The following is a 21,374-nucleotide window of genomic DNA, read 5'->3' on the forward strand; positions in this document are numbered from 1 at the left end:
CAGTTAACTATAGATCAAAATATGTTAATTGAAGATACAAACTTTTTGTATCAGAATTTGCATGAATTTTTATATCAAGGTCTACAATAAGAACCCTGTCCATGGTATAACAATTGTCAAAACACATTATATTATTTTGTTTACCCAAACCCGCCACAAACTCAATTATGAACTACTCAAATTATCCTATTAGAGTTCCAAAAAATGGGGATAACCAATATTGACCCTAACCATTGTCACCCCGACAAATTATTTAATATGAGAAAAGGCAATCCTACAGATAAGGTCCCTACAAAGCAGAAATAGTAAGGCAAAGGCTGTTTGTTTGAATACTACTGCTTTAGAAAAAGTTTGACAGCAAGAAAAGCAAAGAACAATTCTCAATGCCCATAGCTGTTGGCATGGAAGTCAGCCCCTTAAAAAACTGATCCCAGCCCAACTTTTCCTACAATGTGATCACAGTTCAAATTTAAAACCGAGTAAAAGCACGCACCGCTTAATTGGCTTTTGAGAGCTCAAAACCGCAACCACTGCTGAAATTGTTTGCAAAAGTTTACATCAAACGATTTATTAGAAAACAAAAGACAGTAAGGTGTGATTTAGTGTTCTCTACATCAAAAGGCCCTCTGGGAAAGAGGACCATTTACTGTGCGTTGATTCTCTTATGATTCGGCGCCAAGCTCCAACAGTAAGGTGTGATTTACTTTATCCGCGATTGGACCCACGAATTGAATGGGACCTGCAATTCAAAAGACGATAATAGTTGATACATGATCTTGAATTGATTCCCCTTTCCTATTATGATTTATGATACCAGATTATATGTTGAGGTACTATAATCACTATATGACTGCATTATTACACACTAGTGTCATGTATCATTGGGACTCTATTCCATTGTACCAAAAAAATAAAAACATGTGAAGTCACAGTTAGGGAGCATGTGTACAAACTTTTACACCACTAGTGTAATTTACTGTAAATAGTTGAACACATACCAGGACTCAGATAACGGTTCTTTATAGCCCACTCTCCCCGCATTGATGCAAATTTCTTGAATGGTGCACCTGATAATTCATGATGCAAACAAAATGAGTCAATTAATAATTGCTTGCAACCTAGTGGGCACACTGCCCTTCCCTTAGAATGTGAAATTATTACTATCATTTTATGAAAGGTCTCACCATCAAGTTCTACCATAGCTTTCTTTATCACAGGCTTGTATTTACCTGCCAAAAAGAAATTAAAGAAAAATATATTAGATAAGTAATCTAGTTTCCTAGATGAGTTATACACAATTGGAACACTCCAGAAAAGAACCCTCCAGCATATCAATAAATTCTTTATACAATTTCTTCAATGATTCAGCTTGATGACCATGGAAAAGAAAATGCACTCTTAGAGTTTTACCATGTCTTCTCTCAACATCCATCATTGCTGTTAGTGCTGTTCCGCCAACAGTCCATTCTGAAACTGGGGCAGCCAAGTTCCCAACCTGAAGATGTTAGCCAATGTTAGATGAAACATCAGACAAATGAAGACCTATGAAATCTCATAATAACAATGACCAAGTAGAAAGGTTAACATTAGAATGCAAACAATGATGAGAGTAGACTGGACAACAGAGAAAAACAGTAGAGGGAATAGCACAAACCGATGATATCAATCCTGTCTTCCCACTCTGAAGCAGTGCCCCCGCACCATAACCCAATGCATAACAGTATGTGGCATCAAAGTTGGACGGCATGCCACACCTTCCTTCATAACTAAGAACAAAATAATAAAGCCAATATGCAAACAATGTTAGCTGCAAATGTTAGGTAAATGGATACAGCTTGACTTGATATATGGCCCAGCAGAAAAGCCTATGGAGATAAGAAGTACCCGAAAAAGTGTGACTGCCCCTTAAATTCGCAATTATATTGACCAATTTGTTTCCTCTGATCCAACTTGGTCTCAACCATTTGAATAAGCATTTTTTCTGTTTCAATTTTGGCAACCTGCAGGCATAGACCACAGTATTACCTACACACTCTTCAGAAGTGGAGAGTTGAACTAGAGTATAAAGAGATATTATGCCATATAAAGACCTGGACATTGCCATGTGGATCTCTCTCCAGCATCAATTGCTCCCTAATAGCTTGAGGTAATATCTCAAAAAGCTGCAGACATTGTGGAGTCAATTTCTTTTTCCAAACACCAGCTTCATCTACAACATCATGAGCCAAAATTTCATTCAGTTCCGCAATGAGTTGTTGGACCTGCATAGTGGGACAACAGATATCAGGATGAGATTATGTATGTGCCAATACAAATATTGGAAGTTCTGAGCAGGAATATGCTACATATGTAAGACAGAAAGATGAACAAGGAAATATGTGGATTTATTAACCATTGCTGTTACCTCAGGAATGAAATCTATGAGTCCTTCAGGTATGAGTATGACTCCATAATTGTACCCCAGGTCTGCACGTTTGCAGACCACATCAGCAATGTAGCTTGTAACACTCTTTAGAGTTTGTTTCTTTGCAAAAACCTGCATTCAAAATTTCAAGGTGGAAGGAAAATAATTATCACTTACGAATTTTTTTAATCCCATTGTTGTACTTCTGGTCATCAAAAAGGCTGTCCCCAATCAAAAGATATAGAGGCACAAAATGATTGTGTAAATTTCCATAAAAGCCTCATACTTATAATTAAATGCATACAGAAGATCAAAATTAAATGCCATTAACTAGAGTCTAAACTATATGCATAGCTGAAGGGGAGCTTTGACCTGAAATTGTCACATTGCCAAGTTCTGAGGGTATAATTTAGCTCCATTGAAAGTGGCAAGAAAAACTTGGAAATATAATAATCTTTGGAAATACTTAACATGCTATGCAGATGAATAGTGAATGTGCAAGACTGCCAAATAAAGACTAAATGATGAGTAATACCTCTTCTCCAATCATAGTGACATTTGGATGAGTTTGCAAAGCACACTCTAAAGTAATGTGTGACGCAGCACGCCCCATAAGCCGCACAACTGCAGACAAATAGATATTAGCATGACCCTTGACATTCAGATAATGGGGAACAATACTATTAATAGGAAAATTTTACTTACAATGATAGTATTTTCCTGATGACCTTGCATCTATCATGACATTTCCAATCATTTCAGCATATATCTACAGATAAAAACTGGATTAATGACATACATATAATATATTGAAAAATCCAATGACCAATGCTTCAGACAACATAAAATAGAGAAAAAGTGAATGTGTGTTAATTAATTAAACCCTGGGAATCAGAAAATCTTCAAAGAGTGCAATGTGTGTTAATTATGCATGCCCATTGACTCTAAAAAAAGAGTGCAAGAGGAGAATCTATGCAGAACAATGAAAAAAGAAAATTAAGTTCATAGACTCAAAAATATGTATAACCAATGCTTTTTTCCACTCTTTTAATACACTGAACTACCTCCAAGCTCTCTAAAGAATGCAACTGGCAAGGCATTAAAACAACATGCTAGACCCAATTACCTTGCATGCTGTATCAAACCCAAAACTCACAGGAACCTCCTTGCATTTCAAGTCTCCATCAATGGTTTTTGGGCATCCAATCACACGAGTTTTCATATTTTTACTCCTGACATCAAAAGGAAATTTCACAGGAAACATTGCAACAATATTATTGAAGTGCTTAAATTTCAGCAGGGTAAGCACACATAAAAAAGCACATCTTTTAAAGAAGTTTCTTTCTGAATAGTGGGGTACCTAAAGTTTTCAGCAAGAAGACAAGCATTTGTATTTGAGTCATCTCCACCAATCACTACAAGGCCATCCAAATCAAGCTTCTTTACTGTTTCTTCAGCTTGTTTAAACTGAAACAATTGGAGTTGGCCATTCCATTAGAAGTTCCAGTAAAAAGCAACAAATAAATCATTGACAAGCCTAGAAAACTTTAAACAAAATCCAGTATATACCTGCTCTGGAGTCTCAATCTTGTCCCTTCCACTACAAATCATATCAAATCCACCCTGGACAAGAAATGAAATCACAAGGCATGACCCACTAGTTTGAACCCATGTGTAGAATATTCAAACAGTGACTCATCATTGTTTTTTCAATCAGATCAGTACTACCGAAAAAATAAAATACAAAATGACTGAAGGAATTAAATTCTTGCATGGTGCACAGATTGTTTCTTTTATGGCCCTAGTTTTAATGATTTATTTATTCTTAGGAAAACTGTTCACATATACATTACAGTAGCTGAAACCTTAGTGCAAAAATTTACAAAAGAGCAGAGCTTGATCTGTATTTCAGTGTCCCCACACGGCAGCCACACTAATTATAAAATGTATCAACAAGTGCAAAAACATAACAAGTCAAAGAATATCAATTTGCCAATTTTCACTTTTCCCAATATTCATATCAATGAAAATTAAACTGACAGTAGCATTACAGTGCCTAAAGGATCCAGAAAGAAAGGAGCATGCTTTACCTGATTTCTATATGGGTAAATATATTCTGGGGTCAGTACCACATACTTGCACTTCATGATCCCAGCTGGTCCGCCCCTGAACCCATATAATGTGCTTCCTTTGCAATAGTTCTGCAAGTAATCTGCCAATCCAAAACACACATACTCAATATGAAAAATATAGATGATATAATCTGCACCAATTAGACTCAAGTACAAATCAAGATCTAACCAAAAATTCCAGAGATAACATTATGTCCTCCAGGAGCTTGGCCTCCAGATAAAACCACCCCAATCTTCAAGCTCTGGCCCATTGCAATGTCACCTGAATCGTCTGGTACCAATGCTGCTGATGGTTGTCCAAATAGGCAAGGAAACAGCTTTGCTATCTCCTCTACAATAAACAAGCCAAGTCTATTAAACTTTAAGGGTTCAAACCTCAAGTTCGATAAAGGAAAGTAACAACACATGACCAAAGTTTTGTCCTTCCAGCAACCAAAATTGCTTGGATAAACATCTGTGTATATTTTAGTTTTGTGTACAATCTACATCCTCTTCAAATCCCAAACACAGAAAATTTTATGTGCAAAAGCCCTCAACTCTGTCAATTTAACACTGTAAAAGTTAGAAATGATAAACTTGCAATTAATATTCACTCACTCTGTACATGCAATCATTGTATGTTTTGAACAGAAACACGACTTTTTTATCTTCATCTTCTTCTATCACATAATAATCCATCTCAGATTCGCAGGCAGCTTATGTGTATATATGATCAGACACTATTCTTCTAATAAAAAGTGTACATGCACACAACATACTATGGTAGAAAACTAAAATTCCCTTTATTGCACACGTGTGCATATACAGAAGTGCAATTTTGCACCAAATTACAGACAGATCAATTAGACATAATAATTCATCGCAGATTCGCAGGCTGCTTATGTGTATATATGATTAGACAATATTCTTCTAAAAAGTGTATATACTATGGTAGAAAACTAAAAGTCCCGTTGTTGCACATGTGAGCAAATACAGAGGTGCAATTTTGCAACAAATTACTGTCAGATCAACTAGAACAAGGCGAGTATATCGTTCTAGGTAACTAATCCGTCAAACAACACACACATATACTTAAGTACAGACAAAATATACACACAAACCTGCATATATCAGTATAGATAGATAGAGAGAGAGGGAGAGAGAGAGAGAGAGAGAGGATACCAGGATGGCCGGCGGCATAGCTGGCGGGGCCATCGACAACCTTGAAGGGGTTTTTGAGGACGGAAGGAAGAGGGAGCGGGTGATCGAGACGGTTATTCTGAACTTCGCTGTAAACGGAGGCGTAACGACTTGTGAAACTCTTCGGCGACGCAGTACCGCCGTTGGTGAATAAGGAAGCTGCCGCCACCGCCATGGATTGATTTCGCCGAAAACAGAGAGAGAGAGAGAGAGAGAGAGAGAGAGAGAGAAGTGCTCAGTGATAAGTTAACTGCCGGAACTCAAAAGCTGATGTTTCCATTTTTTATTTTTAAGTATCCGAGTCGACAGTGGGCAGAGTGGAGAGGGCAAAACCGTCAGCTGGAAACTCCGCCAAAATGCGCTCGTTGTTTGGTTTAGCTGGATAGGTGTCAAGTGATTGCGGCACACAAATACTCACTCATACTAATTTTACTTTTATTTACAAAAAGAAAATCTGACCAGTTCAAATAAAAAAGTCATCTATTACCCGACTAGAGTTATCTCTTACTTATGTTAGTTGAAACATAGGCTCTGACTCATTTTATACGTCTAATTTAATTAATGGAACATGACTCGAATTATTTATAATTTATTTTTCGTAATATATAACATTTAAATATTTAAAATTTACATTAAATTTGTCTAAGTCCATTGTTTGGTATAGCGGAATGTTTTAAATAGTTGCATTATACAAATATTTACTTGTTTTATGTGACACTGATAAAATAAAAATACTTATACATAATCGGTTTACTTGATACATTAAGATATATGTAATTATTAAAATACATAATAATAAAAAAATTATATCAAATATAAAATTCTCACACACTCACAATGTTGATATTTTGTAATTTTTAAATATTTAGTTTGCCAAGCACCTTGTGCTCAATTGATACATCTATGCTTTCTAAGAAAATATATATATTTAATTAATACTCATAGCCACAAAGTCAGCTTAGGGATGACTGATTAGTCATTATTATTAGTTCAATGATTAAAGCTTATCTATATCCCTTTTGTAGGTTAGGTTGATGGAATTGTGAAAAACACTGGGGGTGAAATGGTCTATCCCAATTGTATCTATTCTCCTTTATTGAATTTTCACTTTTAGCACCACAACAATTACCTAATTTTTACCTAATTCAATCTCGAGAGAGAGAAAAAAAAAAATCACATTTCTAGTTTAAAATCATACTAAAATGAACCGTCAACTCTTATGGAAAAAACTTATAAATATTATACATTATATATACAGAATACAGTCCAACATACATACAAAAAGCTCGTTAAATAAGGTTCGAAAGAGCTCAACTTTAAGAAAACTTTTTAACAGGGAATAAACAATAGAAGGGCAAAATTTCTATAGTTACATAGGAAGCACCTGAAAGATTTGGCAAATACACTCCTCAGAAGGAGAAAACAGTCAAAGCACAGCCCAAGAATGGCACTTGAAATGTACACACACACACACTAATTCATTCATCAACTCTCTGAGCATGAAACAATGGCTGGGGCTGCCTGAAGCTGCAGATGTGGAATGACTCTATGAACCGCAAGTCGGACACCCGAGCCTTTGCAGCAGCGAATCTCTGGTACTCGTCGAAGATTGAAGTGAGGCACCATCGCTGCAGTTTTCTCAAGCACCCCACAAGGCACCCAGTCCTGTGCTGCACATCGGAAACGATAGTTCAGTCACAAACTCACATTACTGATTACTGCCTCTATTTACGGCCCGTTTGGTTCGCTGGAAAATATTTGAAGGAAATGGAATTCAAATTCCATGGAAAACAAATTACCAGGAAAATGGATTCCATTGTTTGGTTGGTGGAAAAGAAATTACAGGGAATATGAATTCCATTGTTTGATTGGATTTGGAATAGTAAGGAATTATGAATATAAAGACCAATATGCCCTTAATAATGGAGAGCATACAGATGTGCGTTTACTAACTGGAGAAATGAAAAACCGGGGAAGGGGGGAACAGAAAACATAGGATTGAAGTAAACGTATAGCAACCTTTCCTCGTTTGCAATGGATTAGCAGTGGATGGTTTCTTTTATCTGCAAGGGTAAAGCAGAGGTGATTGAAGAGTAGAAGAAAAGGCTATTCAGATTTCAGATTTCAGATTTTCAGATCATATGAATATTAGCATACCAAGGACAACTTTTAGTGCTTCTCTAATCATGTCTGCTGGGATGTTTACAAATGGTTCCTGGACAAAGAATAGCTAGTTAAGGCTTATAACACAATGCCATACCAGATGCAACTAGAATCATGAAGAGTCAGAACTCAGAAGACGATATTACAAGACATGCCTAAATGCCTAATGCCATTACATGAAATGGATTGACTGTGCTACGCTGTTGAGCATATAATATATAAAAAAATAAATGTGTAGTCTCGAAACTTTTGTTAAGACGGAACACATCCTTCAATTTTTACTGCGTATTACATTTCAGAACTAGAATCACGAGTCAGAAGGCAGGATTGAAGCACGTTATTTGGGTTCACCCAAAGCACAAGACTAGTTTGCAAACTCAACCAACACAACAATGTCCTTCAAAAACCAAGATAGTGTCAACAGCCAAAAAGATATCTTTTTGTTTTTTTTTGGGTGACGAGGGAAACTTACAACTACTAGCTAAGGGTGTGCACTGGATAAACTCCGCCTTGTGACCCTAGCCGTCAAAGGACCACAAAGAGATAAAAGTTGATCGGTTCAAATCAAGAATGCCAAGCCAACAACCTGACCAACTTAGCTTGGGTGTCAAAAAGATATCTTGGCTGCAGTTAAGCTTTCCACATCATTGAGCATCATACTTCACAACTTACAAAGGATTGCACCCCAATCCTAAGAACTCCCACCTATCCCCGTCCTTAAGCCTTAATTAGTAGAAGAGGTAAATCGCGATACATGACTCAACGATTTGTGCCCTCGATAAGAATTAGCATCTACATCTATGTTTGTCACTTTAAATTGGTCAATCAAATAAGCTATGCTTTGAGATACTTCAAAACTTACAAGCCACATGAGTAAAGGAGAGTCAAGCTCAAGTTTTGCACTTTTTAAACGGGGCATTCCCCAAATCCTTTTTTGTTTCTTTCTAATCACCAAGAAGATATACAACCATGGCCCTCTAAGGTTTTCTAAAATGATTCCAGCAAGAACACTATCACATAACGTTCACCAAATATTCTCATAACTCACATCCTTAATTCCAAAAAATGAAGTTGTCAACATCAACATCAACATCATGCTTAACTTTCCAACAAGTGTAAGGCTATTTTTTGTGACGAGGAAAGCTCGCAGCCACTAACATAAGGTGTACACAAGATAAACCTAGTCTCATAACCCTAGCCTTCAGAAGACCACAAGGAGGTCCATAGCTGACCAGCTTAAACCAAGAAGGTCAATAGGCCGCTTCTGTTAGGGTCGAACTTGTAATTATGTGGTTATCAAATCAACCGTCAAACCAACTTGAACTTGTAAGAGTTAATTACGGATTTGGTCCTCGACTATCATCCTTACCAAATTAAGTCCTCAACTTTGAAATTTGGGTAAGATTTTCAAAGTTAGGACTTAATTTGGTAAGGATAATAGTCGAGGACCAAATAGGTAATTTCGGTATAGTCAAGTGACCAAATTAGTCATTAATTATGTGGTTATCAAATCAACTTCTCACCAATTTGATTGGAGTTGCCTCAAATGTAAGGCTTTGTGCACAAGGTTGTATGACATGATCACAACATATGGAGATGTGTTTGAATATGTAGTAGTGAAATCTATCTTACATTCTCACTGCAGGAACAAACAAATTTAACAAACAAGCAAGAAAATGAAACCTTGGATCCGTCGATGCCAAACTGAAAAAGGCGGATTCCATTTGCATTGAGGAACTCAACATTAGCTTGAGGGTAGGGTTCAGGGCACAAACATCTATACGCATAGAACAATCCATATCAAATTAAACCTACACCTTATAATTATTGCAAGTTTAGAAGCGCCAAAACGGGAAACTGGACTCACATGATCGAACGGAGGCCGAGGGTCTGCAGGAAATCGAAGTTAGCAGTGTCGGGGAAGCCGGAGCGGAAGACGCCGTGATCAACCATCGCGAAATTCAGCGGCGGCACGAAGAGCTCGTCGCCCTCGTCTTCCCCGGCGTGGCACACCGGCGGTTCGTGATTCTCCAGCTTCATTGATTTCGCCCCAGAGAAATGCTCCCGCCGTATGCGACGGCTTACTTGCTAGCTTGCTGGTGCTGTGAAAGCACAAGCATAGGAGCACAAGCTTGCGCAGGTTATGTATATATAAAGGAGAGAGAGGGGAGAAGAGAAGAAGAAGATGAAGTGATGAAAATCTGCGGCGGAATCGAATCTTGGGGTATACGAGGATCCTGCCGGAAGGCGGGTGGTTAAACGCGGCGGTGAAGATTGGAGCTATGGAAGATGGGAGGATGTAGGGAGTGTGAATAAAACTGGGCTTTAAAAGCACATATCTGATTGTTGAAAAATAGCCCAAACGGTAAATTTTCTCTACTACATCGGCCTCCCAACTCGAGTTTTATAGTTTCGCCCCTGCTGACAGAGTATGTAAGAAGAGATAAATCATAGTGACTCAGTGACTCAGTAGACATGACCAGATGTTGGTGTCCACTTTGAACATAATACACACACTGTTTAAGCCTTGATGTCTTTTCTCAAATTCTGCCTACTAAACCAACAAGTTAAACCTGTGCAGGCCGATAAACTTCACTTTTACAGTACCAGAAACTATGAAAAACTTGATTATCAAATTTTTGATACATTATGTTTTCAGTTTAGCTAAACTAATATTAACTCTTATTATGAACCCATGCTCAAAAGTAAAAGGCACCAAAAATGCTTTGTTGGGATATTCTGATTTAGCAAGTTTTGCAGCTTTTGCACTTTTATATATATTGTTTAAAATTAATAATATTATATCATTGTTTTAAAATGTGAATTGAAATTAGGTCTATTTTAAAAAGTGAGTTTGAAATTGTAAGAATGTAAAAAGAAAAATAGTAAGAGAATTATAAATTTAATAATATGAATCTATATTTTTAAAAGTGAAATAAATTTGCAGTGATAATGATAGAATAATTAATGAACTACGTAAAATCTAATATATTATATATGTGCCCCGAAAAAAGAACTGAGATAAAATATCACCCTCAATTGCATGTTTCATTGTCACCCAAATTATTAACCCATCTATATAATAACAGAATTAATATTCAAAAGTTATATTGCCTTTTTCACGTAATTACGGACAACACGAGTACACGACACATCTCAAAAGATTGAAAGACACAGTTCAGTGGATTTGAGCCACATATAGGTGCAGTGGCAGAGGAACCACAAACATTTCTGTGCCAATCAATCATAGGAACCCTTACGCAAATTATATCGTGGACCGTGGTCCATAATGCATTGTGGATCGCGGTCCCAAAACGACGTCGTTTTGATTAATGAAACAGACGGATGAATTCGCGCCACTCACTTTCTTTTCATATATACTGCAGTTACATTTCAACACAACTGCAGTTACCTTTCAACACAACTGCAGTTACATTTTGATATAACTACAGTTTCATTCGATAATATAAAAACACAAAAGTGAAACTGTTATTCAGTATCTGTTCATATACACTGCAGTTACATTTTAACACAACTACAGTTACATTTTGATATAACTACAGTTACATTTTGATATAACTACAGTTTCATTCGATAATATCAAACACAAATGTGAAACTGTTATTCAGTATCTTTTCATATATGCTGCAGTTACATTTCAACACAACTACAGTTACATTTTGATATAATTACAGTTTCATTCGATAATATCAAAACAAATGTAAGGCAGTATCTTTTGGAATGAACTGTAGTGTCAATTACGGGGCTCCGTCTCCCACTTACTAAAACGACGTCGTTTTGGGACCGCGGTCCACGATATAAGAACTGGAACCCTTAGGGCTCGTTTACTAACTGGAAATTTTTCTTCAGTTTTTTGGAAATGTGGAAAACAGAAAACAGAAAACATGTTTACTAGCACAGTTTTCCATTTTGAAAACAGGAAATAATTTTCCAGTTTTCTAGAAAACTGAAACACTAAAAAAAACTGTTTTCTAAATGGAAAACAGAACCAACTATCATCTATTAGACTATATGTCACTATAACCACATTTTCACCATTATCTACTTACATATTTATTCATTTACTATGATTACATTTGTTATCTTCTTTTACTTATCATCATCTTCTATCTTTTCTACTTGCTTTATTTATTTAAACATAACTTATTTAATTATGCTTAAAATTATACATCATTATTCACATTATCAAAATTAAAAATTGAAATCTATACCACGTTTTATATTTGGATTTAACTCAATTGATTATTGGTTTGGATATTTTTAATTATGTTATATCAGATACAAGTTTGGTCTAGATTCAAATATCGAAATTTCACATATATTACTATATTAGAATTCAAAATAAAAATTATATATTATATACATGTCATTCAAATGAATATATCCAAACATATTTTAAATATTAGCTCAAAAAATATTAATATTATCTAAACTAAATTTTATGTGAACTTAATAAGTTATTGGTTCATATATATATATATATATATACACACACACACACACACATATAAATTTGGTTCGAATATCAAATGTAAAATTTGTATATATATTGGACTTAAAAGTAAAAAATATATTTATTATATTTAAACCAAATATATTTTAAATATAAGGTCTAAAAATCACTCGAAATTTAACTTATTGTTAATTTTATAATGTTAATCTAAAAAAATAAATTTGAAAAAATAAGTGTTAGTAAACAAGTTTCTAAACAGAAAACAGAGAATGAAAACTGAAAAATTAGAAAACAGAAAACAGAAAACAGAAAACAGAAAACAGAAAACAGTTTTATCAGAAAATACTACATGGACTCTTAGTTATATTCCCTACTTGTACTCCCTCACACAAAAATTTGATGTTGACACTTCTCTTGGGACCCACAAAATGAAGATAACCTATCATATCTTGCCATGTCAGGAAGTACAAGTGAAGGAGTATAAAATGGGAGTCCATGTAGTAGAACTCTTTTTTATCCTGCGTGTCTGTGTGTTTCCCTCCACCGACTAATGGGTCAGGCAGAGAGTGACGTGTTACGGATGGGAGAGTGAATGAGACGTGCCGCATTGGACATGGTCGTTAAAGGAATCATGTCTAGTAGTCATTAATTGAAGAATTATTGACCGGAAGTTGGTAGAAAAATTAAGCAATCACGTTCATCACGTATAGGAGTCATTATCGAGTCATGTCTAGTAGTCAGTTTCGTTCTATACGTGATTGCTTATGTTCATAACGTATAGAACGAAACTTCTTTCTCGATTCTTGTTCATCATCGTATAAAAAAATTATGTTTCTTATGTAATTTACATGCTATTATGCAAGAGCGGAGTTTACTCGTGCACACACTTGAGTTTCATCGTCACCAAAAGAAAAAAAAAGTTCAAATTAGCCACTGAACTACATGCTAAAGTTCAATTTAATCATCAAACTCAATAAATGCGATTAAGTCTCTCAACTATATAAAATTATACAATTCAACCAAATTTGATATGTTATTAAGATCATCGCTAATGTGACAGCCATTCTATTAAAAAATTACTTTTAAATAAAATAAACTCACCATGTTCCCGTCTTCATTTCCGACTAAAGATGAAGAGCTTTCTTCATAACCGGCTTGGAGGCGAACACGGGGGGGGGGGGGGGGGGAGTTTTCCTTTAAAACATTATTTTATTTAACATTATTAAAATAATTTTTTTTTTAAATATTGTTAATAGGATGATCGCGACGTCAACGATGACGTGATGAATAAATCAAATTTGGTCGAATTACATAATTTTAGATAGTTGTGGAGTTTAATTGCATTTCTTTTGAGTTGAATGATTTAGGGTGTGTTTGGAAAGCAAGAAAATGGTTTCTGGAAAATGATTTCTGGAAAATGAGTCATTTTCCAGAAAATATTTTCCTTTCTTGTGTTTGGCTGCAGAACAGAAAACTATGTTGGTGTGTTTGGCTCATTTTCCAGAAAATGGGTAGGAAAATTAACAGAATTATATAATTGAATATTTTAATTAATTTTTTTAAATGTAACAACATTTATAACAAATATACAATCCAAAAAATAAAATAATCACAAAAAAATCACAACAAAATAATATATATCTCATAAAAAAAATAAAAGTGGCCGCCTGGTTTCAGATGTCAAATAAAAAAAATAAAACTCATAATATCTATCTCATAATAAAAAAAAATTAAATTATTACTTAAAAACAAAAAGAAAAAGTTGAAGATGTCAAGAAGATGGGATGAAGATGAAGAAGTTAAAGCATTTAGGAAGCCTAAGGAGATGGAAGAAGCAAAGGAGAAGGAAGAAGCAAACTTTGGAAAATGACTTCCCCCAAAAAAAATGGGAAGTCATTTTCCATAAAATTGAGCTTATTTTCCATTGACCAAGAAGTTCATTTCCATTGACTCTATTTTCCCCTTCTTCCCAAACACCAAAAACCCGAAAAATGATTTCTGGAAATCATTTTTCGGGTTTCCAAACACACCCTTAATTGTATTTTTATGTGTAGTTTGGTGCTTACTTTGAATGTTTTTTCAAAATATAAGTATGATCAATTATTGAGAGTAAAAAAAACAAAAATAAAAAAATCCACGCGTCCTATTACAGTACATAGAGCCGGCAAAGGGAACCGCCCTTTGACATATCGCGATTCCACGTCGACATATCGCTATCAGACGCGTGTACCCAATGCCAGCTGGCTTTTGACTATACGATGGATAATGGATTCACTTCTACGTGTAACCAACCACTCTATTTCTTCTTCTTCTTCTTTTCTCTTTTTATTTTTATTTTTATTTTTATTTTTATTTTTTATTTTTAAAAATAAATAATTTAGTTTTCTCCTAATATAAATTACGGATTAAAAATTAGGAAATTTGAATTTTGTAAATAAAACAATAAAACTAAATTATTAAAATGGTCACTAATTTAAGTGATTCATCACTTTAATTCTTGAATTTTGATTTTATGCAACATTAAAATTTGTATTTACAAAGTATTTTTGTAGTTTAAATAACTAAAATAGGTACAAATTTAGATGAAATGATACATCTGTAAAATTAAAATATGTACACATTTGATTTGAAAGTGAGACGGCTCAATCAAGTGCATTCATAGGAATGGTAATACATATATCAATCAGTTGATAACTTTACATAACTATTGATTATAACTCTCCACATCTACGAGATTTTCTCATAGGGCATCACAAGTTTTTTCTTGGCCAACATCGTTTGTATTGTGAAACTCAGACTTCGTTAACTTGTTTTAATGTGTTTTTACTTGCTTTCATTCACATGAAAAATGTACAAATTTAATAGTCAATGACAATTAGTAGTTAAAAATGAATTATCAAAGTAGTAAAATTATTATATACAAATGGACCAATTTGATAATTTACTCAAACAATAAGTATTAAGATATATTTTTAAATAAAACTTGACTAATTAACGTATAAACTACTTCGTAATATATTTTAAAAATTAAGTCATTCAAATGATTCAAGTAAAAAAGATTACTCAATTATTGTTAATGTATTAACAAAGAGGGTTGGACTGAGAATGAGTTAACAATAATTAAGTTTCTAATTTTTAAGTACGAGAGTCATGTTATACTCACTCGATTACTTTTTTCAACACAAGTAATTGTAAGTTTTTTCAAATCTCCAATAAATTGATTATTAAACTTCTTAGTTAAAGCCAATTAACTGTTAGTAATATAGACTGATATACTTTTTTTATATTTTACATACTAGGTTATAAAAAAAATGTTTTCCAAATAGAAGTCATTGAAGATGGCCGAGGAAGAAGCCGTGTGAATATGGAAAATGACTTCCCAAAAAAAAAGGATAAATTGTTTTCCAAGAAAACAAGGCATTTTCCCCTTTGATCGAAAATCATTTTTCATGACTTTAAGTTTTCAAACATTTTCAAACACTAAATCGAGAAGGAACTCATTTTTTGGGTTTCTAAATACACCAAGAGTCCGTTTGGTACTTTTCCATCAATAAAATTTTCAGAAAAATGTTTCTAAGGAATATGTTTGACGAGAATAACTTTACAGGAAAATTAGTTAATATGTGTGGTGTTACCTGAAAACAAAACAATTAAATTACCTGAAAGTCAATTAACATGCATGTTTGGTTTATTTAAACTTCCTGAGTACAATTTTGATAATCTCAAATATATCCTTGCTATATACAAAAATTAAAAAAGAAACACATAACAAATAATTGAGAGTTTAATAAATTACTTGTAAATTAATAAATCGTATGTCAAAAAATACCAAGTCATCAAATTAATTAAGTACCAAAAAATCAAAGTCAAGTTAATTAAGATATATATAAAATACTACATACATACACACACACGTACTGCATCATTACCTAATGAATCATATTACTAATTAGATTACATAAAACGTTAACCACGTACTTTGATGTAAATTTATTTGATAAACAATATGCAATGGTGAGAGAGACAACTTTTTTATATTTATAATACTTTTAACCTGACATCAAAAATGATAAATACGTAATTGAATAAATTTGGTAGATTTATAGTCATTTAGAAAAAAGAATTCTACCTCTCCTAAGTAAAATTTATTTTCTTTAATATCATGAAATGTGGTTACACTGAACTTTCCTAAATCAAAAGATGAAAATAACATTTTAAATTTTCAAAAAGCTCGAACTTTCCTTATTACCAAACTCCCTCCAAATGTAAGGTGAACTAGTGTTTTACCAGGTGAATGATATCCTTAATTTACGTGATTAAATCATGAAGGAGAGACTCTTGAAAACAAGAAAACTGATTTTCAATTTACAATGGAGGAGTATTATAGCATTATCAATCCAATTCATTATTCGCCCATCGTTTTCAATGCGTGTTAGATAATGATTGCGTGTTCAACAATACAAAAACCGTCCATTTACTATAATCTTCTCTGTTTGTGAAGCGATCATGTACAGAAACCTAGAGAATCCATGGAAGAAGGAGCAGAGGTCCCTCTGAGGAGGACGGCGAGCAAAGCCTCATCACCATCACCATCACTGCCGTCGGAGCACGCCGCCGAAGTGAAGAGCTTCAAATCCGATCTCAAATGGCTGTTCCTCGATCAATCTACCGTCTTCAGCGCCGCCCTATCCTGGTCGCTCTTCTTCATCTTTACCATCGCCATCCCCCTCGTCTCTCACCTGATCTACGCCTGCCACGGCTGCGATACGGTGCACCAGCGGCCGTTCGACGGCATCGTGCAGCTGTCGCTGTCGGGGATTGCGACGCTGTCGTTCGTCAGCCTCTCCGTCGCCGCCAGGAAGTACGGGATCAGGAGATTTCTGTTTCTCGATAAGCTGTGTGATCAGAGTGAGAAGGTTCGAGATGGATATACTAACCAGATTCATGTAAGTCCAGTCCCTGTCTTGTGTTGTCTTCTCAAATTGCCAATCTTATCTGTTTCACTATCTAATTGAGAATGCCTGATGAATTTTAGAATCTAGGGTGATCACAAATTTGAATGTTGATTAGTTAAGTAATGATATAATTTTTTGGGGTTTCTGTGTTTCAGTGGTGTCTGCATTTAAAAGTAGTGTTACAGTGTTCTGTAGCAAATTTTGTCAGAGTTTGATCACTGTTCTTTGATCCATTGATGAAAATTGATATATATATATATATATATATATATATATTGAATGACAAGGAAACCGACATTCACTACCTAGGATGTGAACCTAGTAAATTTCGTCCAATAAGGAGGTAAACCGGCTTAGGTTAATCTGCTCAAACTAGGAAGGCCAATTGACTGCTTATTGGATTTGAACTTGTAACCTTGTGGTCACCGAATCAACAACTGACTAACTTGGCTGGGGTTGTCCCATGGAAATTGAATTTTGATTAGTTAACTGATGATCTAAAGATTCCCATTTCGGGATATATAAGTAGTGTTAAGTGTAAAGTGTTCTGCAGTAAATTTTGTTAGGATTTAATCACTGCCCTTTGATCCATTAATGAAAAATTGAATTTGGATTAGTTAACTAATGATCTAATTTTCTGGGTTTTAATTCACTGATGTCAAGATTCCCATATCTGCATGTAAAACAGTAAAAGTAGTGTTGTTACAATGTTCTGCAACAAGTTTTCTTAGAATTTAATCACTGCAATTTGATCCATTGATGAAACAGCAATCAGTGAAGATCCTAGCAGCTTTTGTACTCCCCATTTTCGTAGCAGATTGTGCCTACAAGATCTGGTGGTTTGCCTCAGGAGGCACCCAAATCCCATACTTCTATAACCACTACTTGAGCAATGCCATTGTCTGCATACTGCTGCTATGTTCATGGTTGTACCGAACAACAATTTCATTCTTCGTGTGTGTCCTGTTCCGGCTGATATGCTACCTCCAGATACTAAGGCTGGAAGACTATTCTCGGGTTTTTGAGAAAGAGTCTGATGTTTCTGCAATCTTGATAGAGCATCTTCGTATCAGACGAACCCTTCGTGTCATAAGCCATCGCTTCAGGCTCTTCATCATGATGGCTCTTATACTGGTCACAATCAGTCAGTTTATGTCCTTGCTTGTTACGATGGAGTCTAGCACCAATACCAACCTCTCTACAGCTGGAGAGCTTGCGGTATTAACTGATCCCTTCTGATGAATCTGAATCCAATTCCGGTAGTGATATTTTTTCTTGTTGGGACAGACATGAATAACAACATTTGACTATTTGTGCAGTTATGTTCGATTACTCTGGTTACTGGGTTGTTCATATGCTTGAGGAGTGCAGCAAAGATCACACACAGGGCCCATGCTCTCAGTTCCCTGGCGGCCAAATGGCACGCCTGTGCAACTCTTAGTTCATTCGAGTTTGACCCTGAGACTCCCTTGGCTCGGACAGAAACGCCTCAGATGATATTTTCTGCAAGTCTTGCGAACTGGGACAGTGAAAACGACGAAGGATATGAAGACGAACTGGATGACACCAACATGATGGCTGTTAATGCCCATACTATATCGTACCAGAAAAGACAAGCGCTTGGTGAGTCCCGGGAACACTATTACTACACATGAAATTTGATGTTAGAATTGGATGTTTACCGAATTTAACTTGGATTCTGTGTGCAGTGACATACTTTGAACACAACAGAGCTGGAATCACTGTATATGGGTTCATGCTAGATAGGAGTTGGCTGCATACAATATTTGCGATTCAGTTATCTCTTACGCTTTGGATACTCAACAAGACAATTGGTATTTCGTGATTTCCCATCAATCCCATGTATGCTGCATCACTTTCATGTATATATATACAAAACCCATTACCTACATTGCGTGATTTGCCAAATTTTGAAAGCACTTGCTGTATTTGTATATGGTTTTCTGAAAGTTGGGAGTTTTTGGAGTCAGGATATGGAGGTGTTTGCACTAATGGAGTGTATGCCTATTTATATCTGTGTCAAAAATTGCACAGTGGTTTTTTGGCTTTTATACGCCTTTTTTTTTAATAATAAAGATTTGGATCATTTCTCGATTTGTGCTTGTCATCATTATGTGGGCATGCTAATCTTGGATTATCTCCAGCTTGGAATACGTTTCAACTCCACATTCACCACACATATTACAGAGAGTGATTTTACTCTGGAAAGAATTGCAATGCTGAAAAAAGTTGAGAGCTTTCTTGCAGGAAAAAAAAAAGAAGAAACACTAGCATAGCAATCTGCATCTTCTGATTTGCTGCATAATGCTTCTAACTTAACAATGATCTATGATTAGCGGGTCAGAATTGGAAATCATACATTCATTCATATATAAATACATATATAAGGCAATTGCTTGCTCAAATACAGACTTCTATGAAATGCAAATATATATATTGCGTTTCAAATTAATTCTTATTATGATTATTATATAGTCTTCTTGATCTCCATCTTCATGTTTGGCTACCAGATAAATCTTCGACTTTAAAAGATTCTGCACATTAGAAAAACTGCAGTTATAAGTATCAATATGTGTAGAAGTAGAACCGACAACTTGTACTCTGAAGAGAGTTTGGTTCTTCTTAAACAATGTCTCAGATTTGAGTCTTGTGAATGGAGGGAGCTATCCCCATACGGGGTCTAATAGTAACTTGACTTGGATTGGTCAGGGCCTAATGTGGCTACGAGATGTTCATGATACTAGGAAAAAAAAGTGGAAATCGAACTTAAGCTATATAGAATTGTGTGTGTATGAGATGTGTTGATAATCTTGAAAACGGGAAATTTATACTTGCTGCAATTCACGTCTGGTCCAGTGAGTATAGGTGAATAGGTGACATTGCAGGTATGAACAATTTGAAAGGCTCGGTCAGCATCAGCTCCACTTTGAGTCCCGTCTTTCTGGAGGCACTTGCAAAGTGCTATCTTTTGCTTCCTGTTGAACTTCAGGTCTGTCACGAGTCTCTGCAGTAACAGACAACCTTTGCAGCAATCATCTGGGATGAGCTCGGTTACATTCACCAAGAACGCCTTGCAGGGCGACAGGTAGTTGAGAGCTGTCTTGCATGTGCTGTTTGCATCCACAGCTCCCGTTACAATCACAGCCATGATAACCACCACCCCCCATGCCTTCATCATTCCCATGATGTTTTCTGAGTTTTATCCTGATTTTGGTTTTGTTGTGGTGCAGCCATGCCTGTGGAGGGGTATTTATAACAGATGAAAAGGCGGTCAACGAGGGTGAGTGCAAGACTGGGGTGGATTGTTTTGACATGATAGCTTCAGAATGAGTGGGAATATAATCATTTTGGCTGTGTATCTGTCAAGATAAGAAGAGAAATGGGAGACTTCTTCCCTCAACCCCCAGTAGGCCAGTATGCTCCACCTTCTTTTTTGTGGAGTTTCCACCTTCCATTCTGAGATACAACCTGTTGCTTGGTATACAATTCAGATTTCTGTCTCCTCTCTCTCTCTTTCTCTCTGCATTCCTGCAACTTTTCTTCTCCTTCATGGCTGCTCTTCTTCTTTTTCACCATGGATGTTCCACTTGTTTCTCGTCTCGAGTTTTCTTGCTCAGGGCTCGGGCTGCCATTCTGTAAACCAGAGGGCATTTGATGCTATTGTGCAGCTCTTTGTGTCTGCCATTGCCTCTCTGGTTTTGCCAGGAAATATGGGGTTGAGAAATTTCTGTTTCTTGATGAATTATGTGATGAAAGTGAGAAGTTTTGACAATGATTTTCTTTCCCTTTTCCTGAGGTTATTTTGAAGAAGTATTGATGCTAATCAAGAATATGCTGTACACGGATATGACATTATAAAAACTTCGTAACTAACATGACATTAATTTTTCTAGCGATAGTTAGACGAAGAGGAATTTGGACGCCTCTTGGTCAACAAAAGAGGCCGTCATAGAGACTAAGTGGGGGGCATCATTCAATTTGTTTGGATAAAAGGTTTGTCTCCACTTTTGTCTATTTCGACAATAATTTTCTTGTAATGTTCTTAA

The 21,374-nt window shown here is 35.5% G+C and overlaps 5 protein-coding genes across 6 annotated transcripts in view; 2 read left to right on the plus strand and 3 right to left on the minus strand.

Moving 5' to 3' along the window:
* The window catches only part of LOC116027221 (sterol 3-beta-glucosyltransferase UGT80B1), a 713,221-nt gene that overhangs the window by 530,013 nt on the left and 161,834 nt on the right, over nucleotides 1-21,374 (plus strand). The gene's annotated exons all lie outside the window — the stretch shown is intronic.
* LOC116027165 (pyrophosphate--fructose 6-phosphate 1-phosphotransferase subunit beta-like) lies at nucleotides 321-5,994 on the minus strand. Its single transcript, XM_031268613.1, has 16 exons — nucleotides 5,698-5,994; nucleotides 4,706-4,867; nucleotides 4,495-4,616; nucleotides 3,974-4,027; nucleotides 3,765-3,871; nucleotides 3,531-3,636; nucleotides 3,110-3,173; nucleotides 2,940-3,028; nucleotides 2,405-2,536; nucleotides 2,091-2,261; nucleotides 1,885-2,000; nucleotides 1,655-1,766; nucleotides 1,411-1,495; nucleotides 1,185-1,229; nucleotides 999-1,067; nucleotides 321-739 (listed from the first exon to the last, which is right to left on the minus strand). The coding sequence occupies exons 1-16, from the start codon at nucleotides 5,888-5,890 to the stop codon at nucleotides 663-665; spliced, it is 1,704 nt and encodes a 567-aa protein (XP_031124473.1). The 5' UTR covers nucleotides 5,891-5,994; the 3' UTR covers nucleotides 321-662.
* On the minus strand, nucleotides 6,933-10,191 carry LOC116027707 (tyrosine-protein phosphatase DSP1-like). Its single transcript, XM_031269431.1, has 5 exons — nucleotides 9,746-10,191; nucleotides 9,562-9,655; nucleotides 7,873-7,930; nucleotides 7,735-7,778; nucleotides 6,933-7,385 (listed from the first exon to the last, which is right to left on the minus strand). The coding sequence occupies exons 1-5, from the start codon at nucleotides 9,916-9,918 to the stop codon at nucleotides 7,194-7,196; spliced, it is 561 nt and encodes a 186-aa protein (XP_031125291.1). The 5' UTR covers nucleotides 9,919-10,191; the 3' UTR covers nucleotides 6,933-7,193.
* LOC116027329 lies at nucleotides 16,672-19,422 on the plus strand. The gene is made up of 4 exons (XM_031268892.1): nucleotides 16,672-17,298; nucleotides 18,076-18,525; nucleotides 18,627-18,930; nucleotides 19,017-19,422. The coding sequence occupies exons 1-4, from the start codon at nucleotides 16,882-16,884 to the stop codon at nucleotides 19,151-19,153; spliced, it is 1,308 nt and encodes a 435-aa protein (XP_031124752.1). The 5' UTR covers nucleotides 16,672-16,881; the 3' UTR covers nucleotides 19,154-19,422.
* On the minus strand, nucleotides 19,622-20,531 carry LOC116027831 (non-specific lipid-transfer protein-like). Its single transcript, XM_031269594.1, has 2 exons — nucleotides 20,160-20,531; nucleotides 19,622-19,862 (listed from the first exon to the last, which is right to left on the minus strand). Exons 1-2 carry the CDS (start codon nucleotides 20,510-20,512, stop codon nucleotides 19,853-19,855), a joined length of 363 nt encoding a protein of 120 aa, XP_031125454.1. The 5' UTR covers nucleotides 20,513-20,531; the 3' UTR covers nucleotides 19,622-19,852.

The sequence above is a fragment of the Ipomoea triloba genome, chromosome 1, assembly GCF_003576645.1.
Source record: "Ipomoea triloba cultivar NCNSP0323 chromosome 1, ASM357664v1".
NCBI classification, from domain to species: domain Eukaryota; kingdom Viridiplantae; phylum Streptophyta; class Magnoliopsida; order Solanales; family Convolvulaceae; genus Ipomoea; species Ipomoea triloba.

Excerpts from the sequence above, each read along its gene's own strand:
- LOC116027165 (XM_031268613.1), bottom strand. The coding sequence starts at position 5,890 with ATGGCGGTGGCGGCAGCTTCCTTATTCACCAACGGCGGTACTGCGTCG. Across the intron at positions 4,868-5,697 it reads CTATGCCGCCGGCCATCCTG|AGGAGATAGCAAAGCTGTTT; the intron begins GTATCCTCTCTC and ends TGTTTATTGTAG. Across the intron at positions 2,537-2,939 it reads TCACTATGATTGGAGAAGAG|GTTTTTGCAAAGAAACAAAC; the intron begins GTATTACTCATC and ends TTTTGAATGCAG.
- LOC116027707 (XM_031269431.1), bottom strand. The coding sequence starts at position 9,918 with ATGAAGCTGGAGAATCACGAACCGCCGGTGTGCCACGCCGGGGAAGAC. Across the intron at positions 9,656-9,745 it reads CTCGGCCTCCGTTCGATCAT|ATGTTTGTGCCCTGAACCCT; the intron begins GTGAGTCCAGTT and ends CTATGCGTATAG. Across the intron at positions 7,779-7,872 it reads AGCACTAAAAGTTGTCCTTG|ATAAAAGAAACCATCCACTG; the intron begins GTATGCTAATAT and ends TTACCCTTGCAG.
- LOC116027329 (XM_031268892.1), top strand. The coding sequence starts at position 16,882 with ATGGAAGAAGGAGCAGAGGTCCCTCTGAGGAGGACGGCGAGCAAAGCC. Across the intron at positions 17,299-18,075 it reads GATATACTAACCAGATTCAT|CAATCAGTGAAGATCCTAGC; the intron begins GTAAGTCCAGTC and ends TTGATGAAACAG. Across the intron at positions 18,526-18,626 it reads CTACAGCTGGAGAGCTTGCG|TTATGTTCGATTACTCTGGT; the intron begins GTATTAACTGAT and ends CTATTTGTGCAG.
- LOC116027831 (XM_031269594.1), bottom strand. The coding sequence starts at position 20,512 with ATGGGAATGATGAAGGCATGGGGGGTGGTGGTTATCATGGCTGTGATT.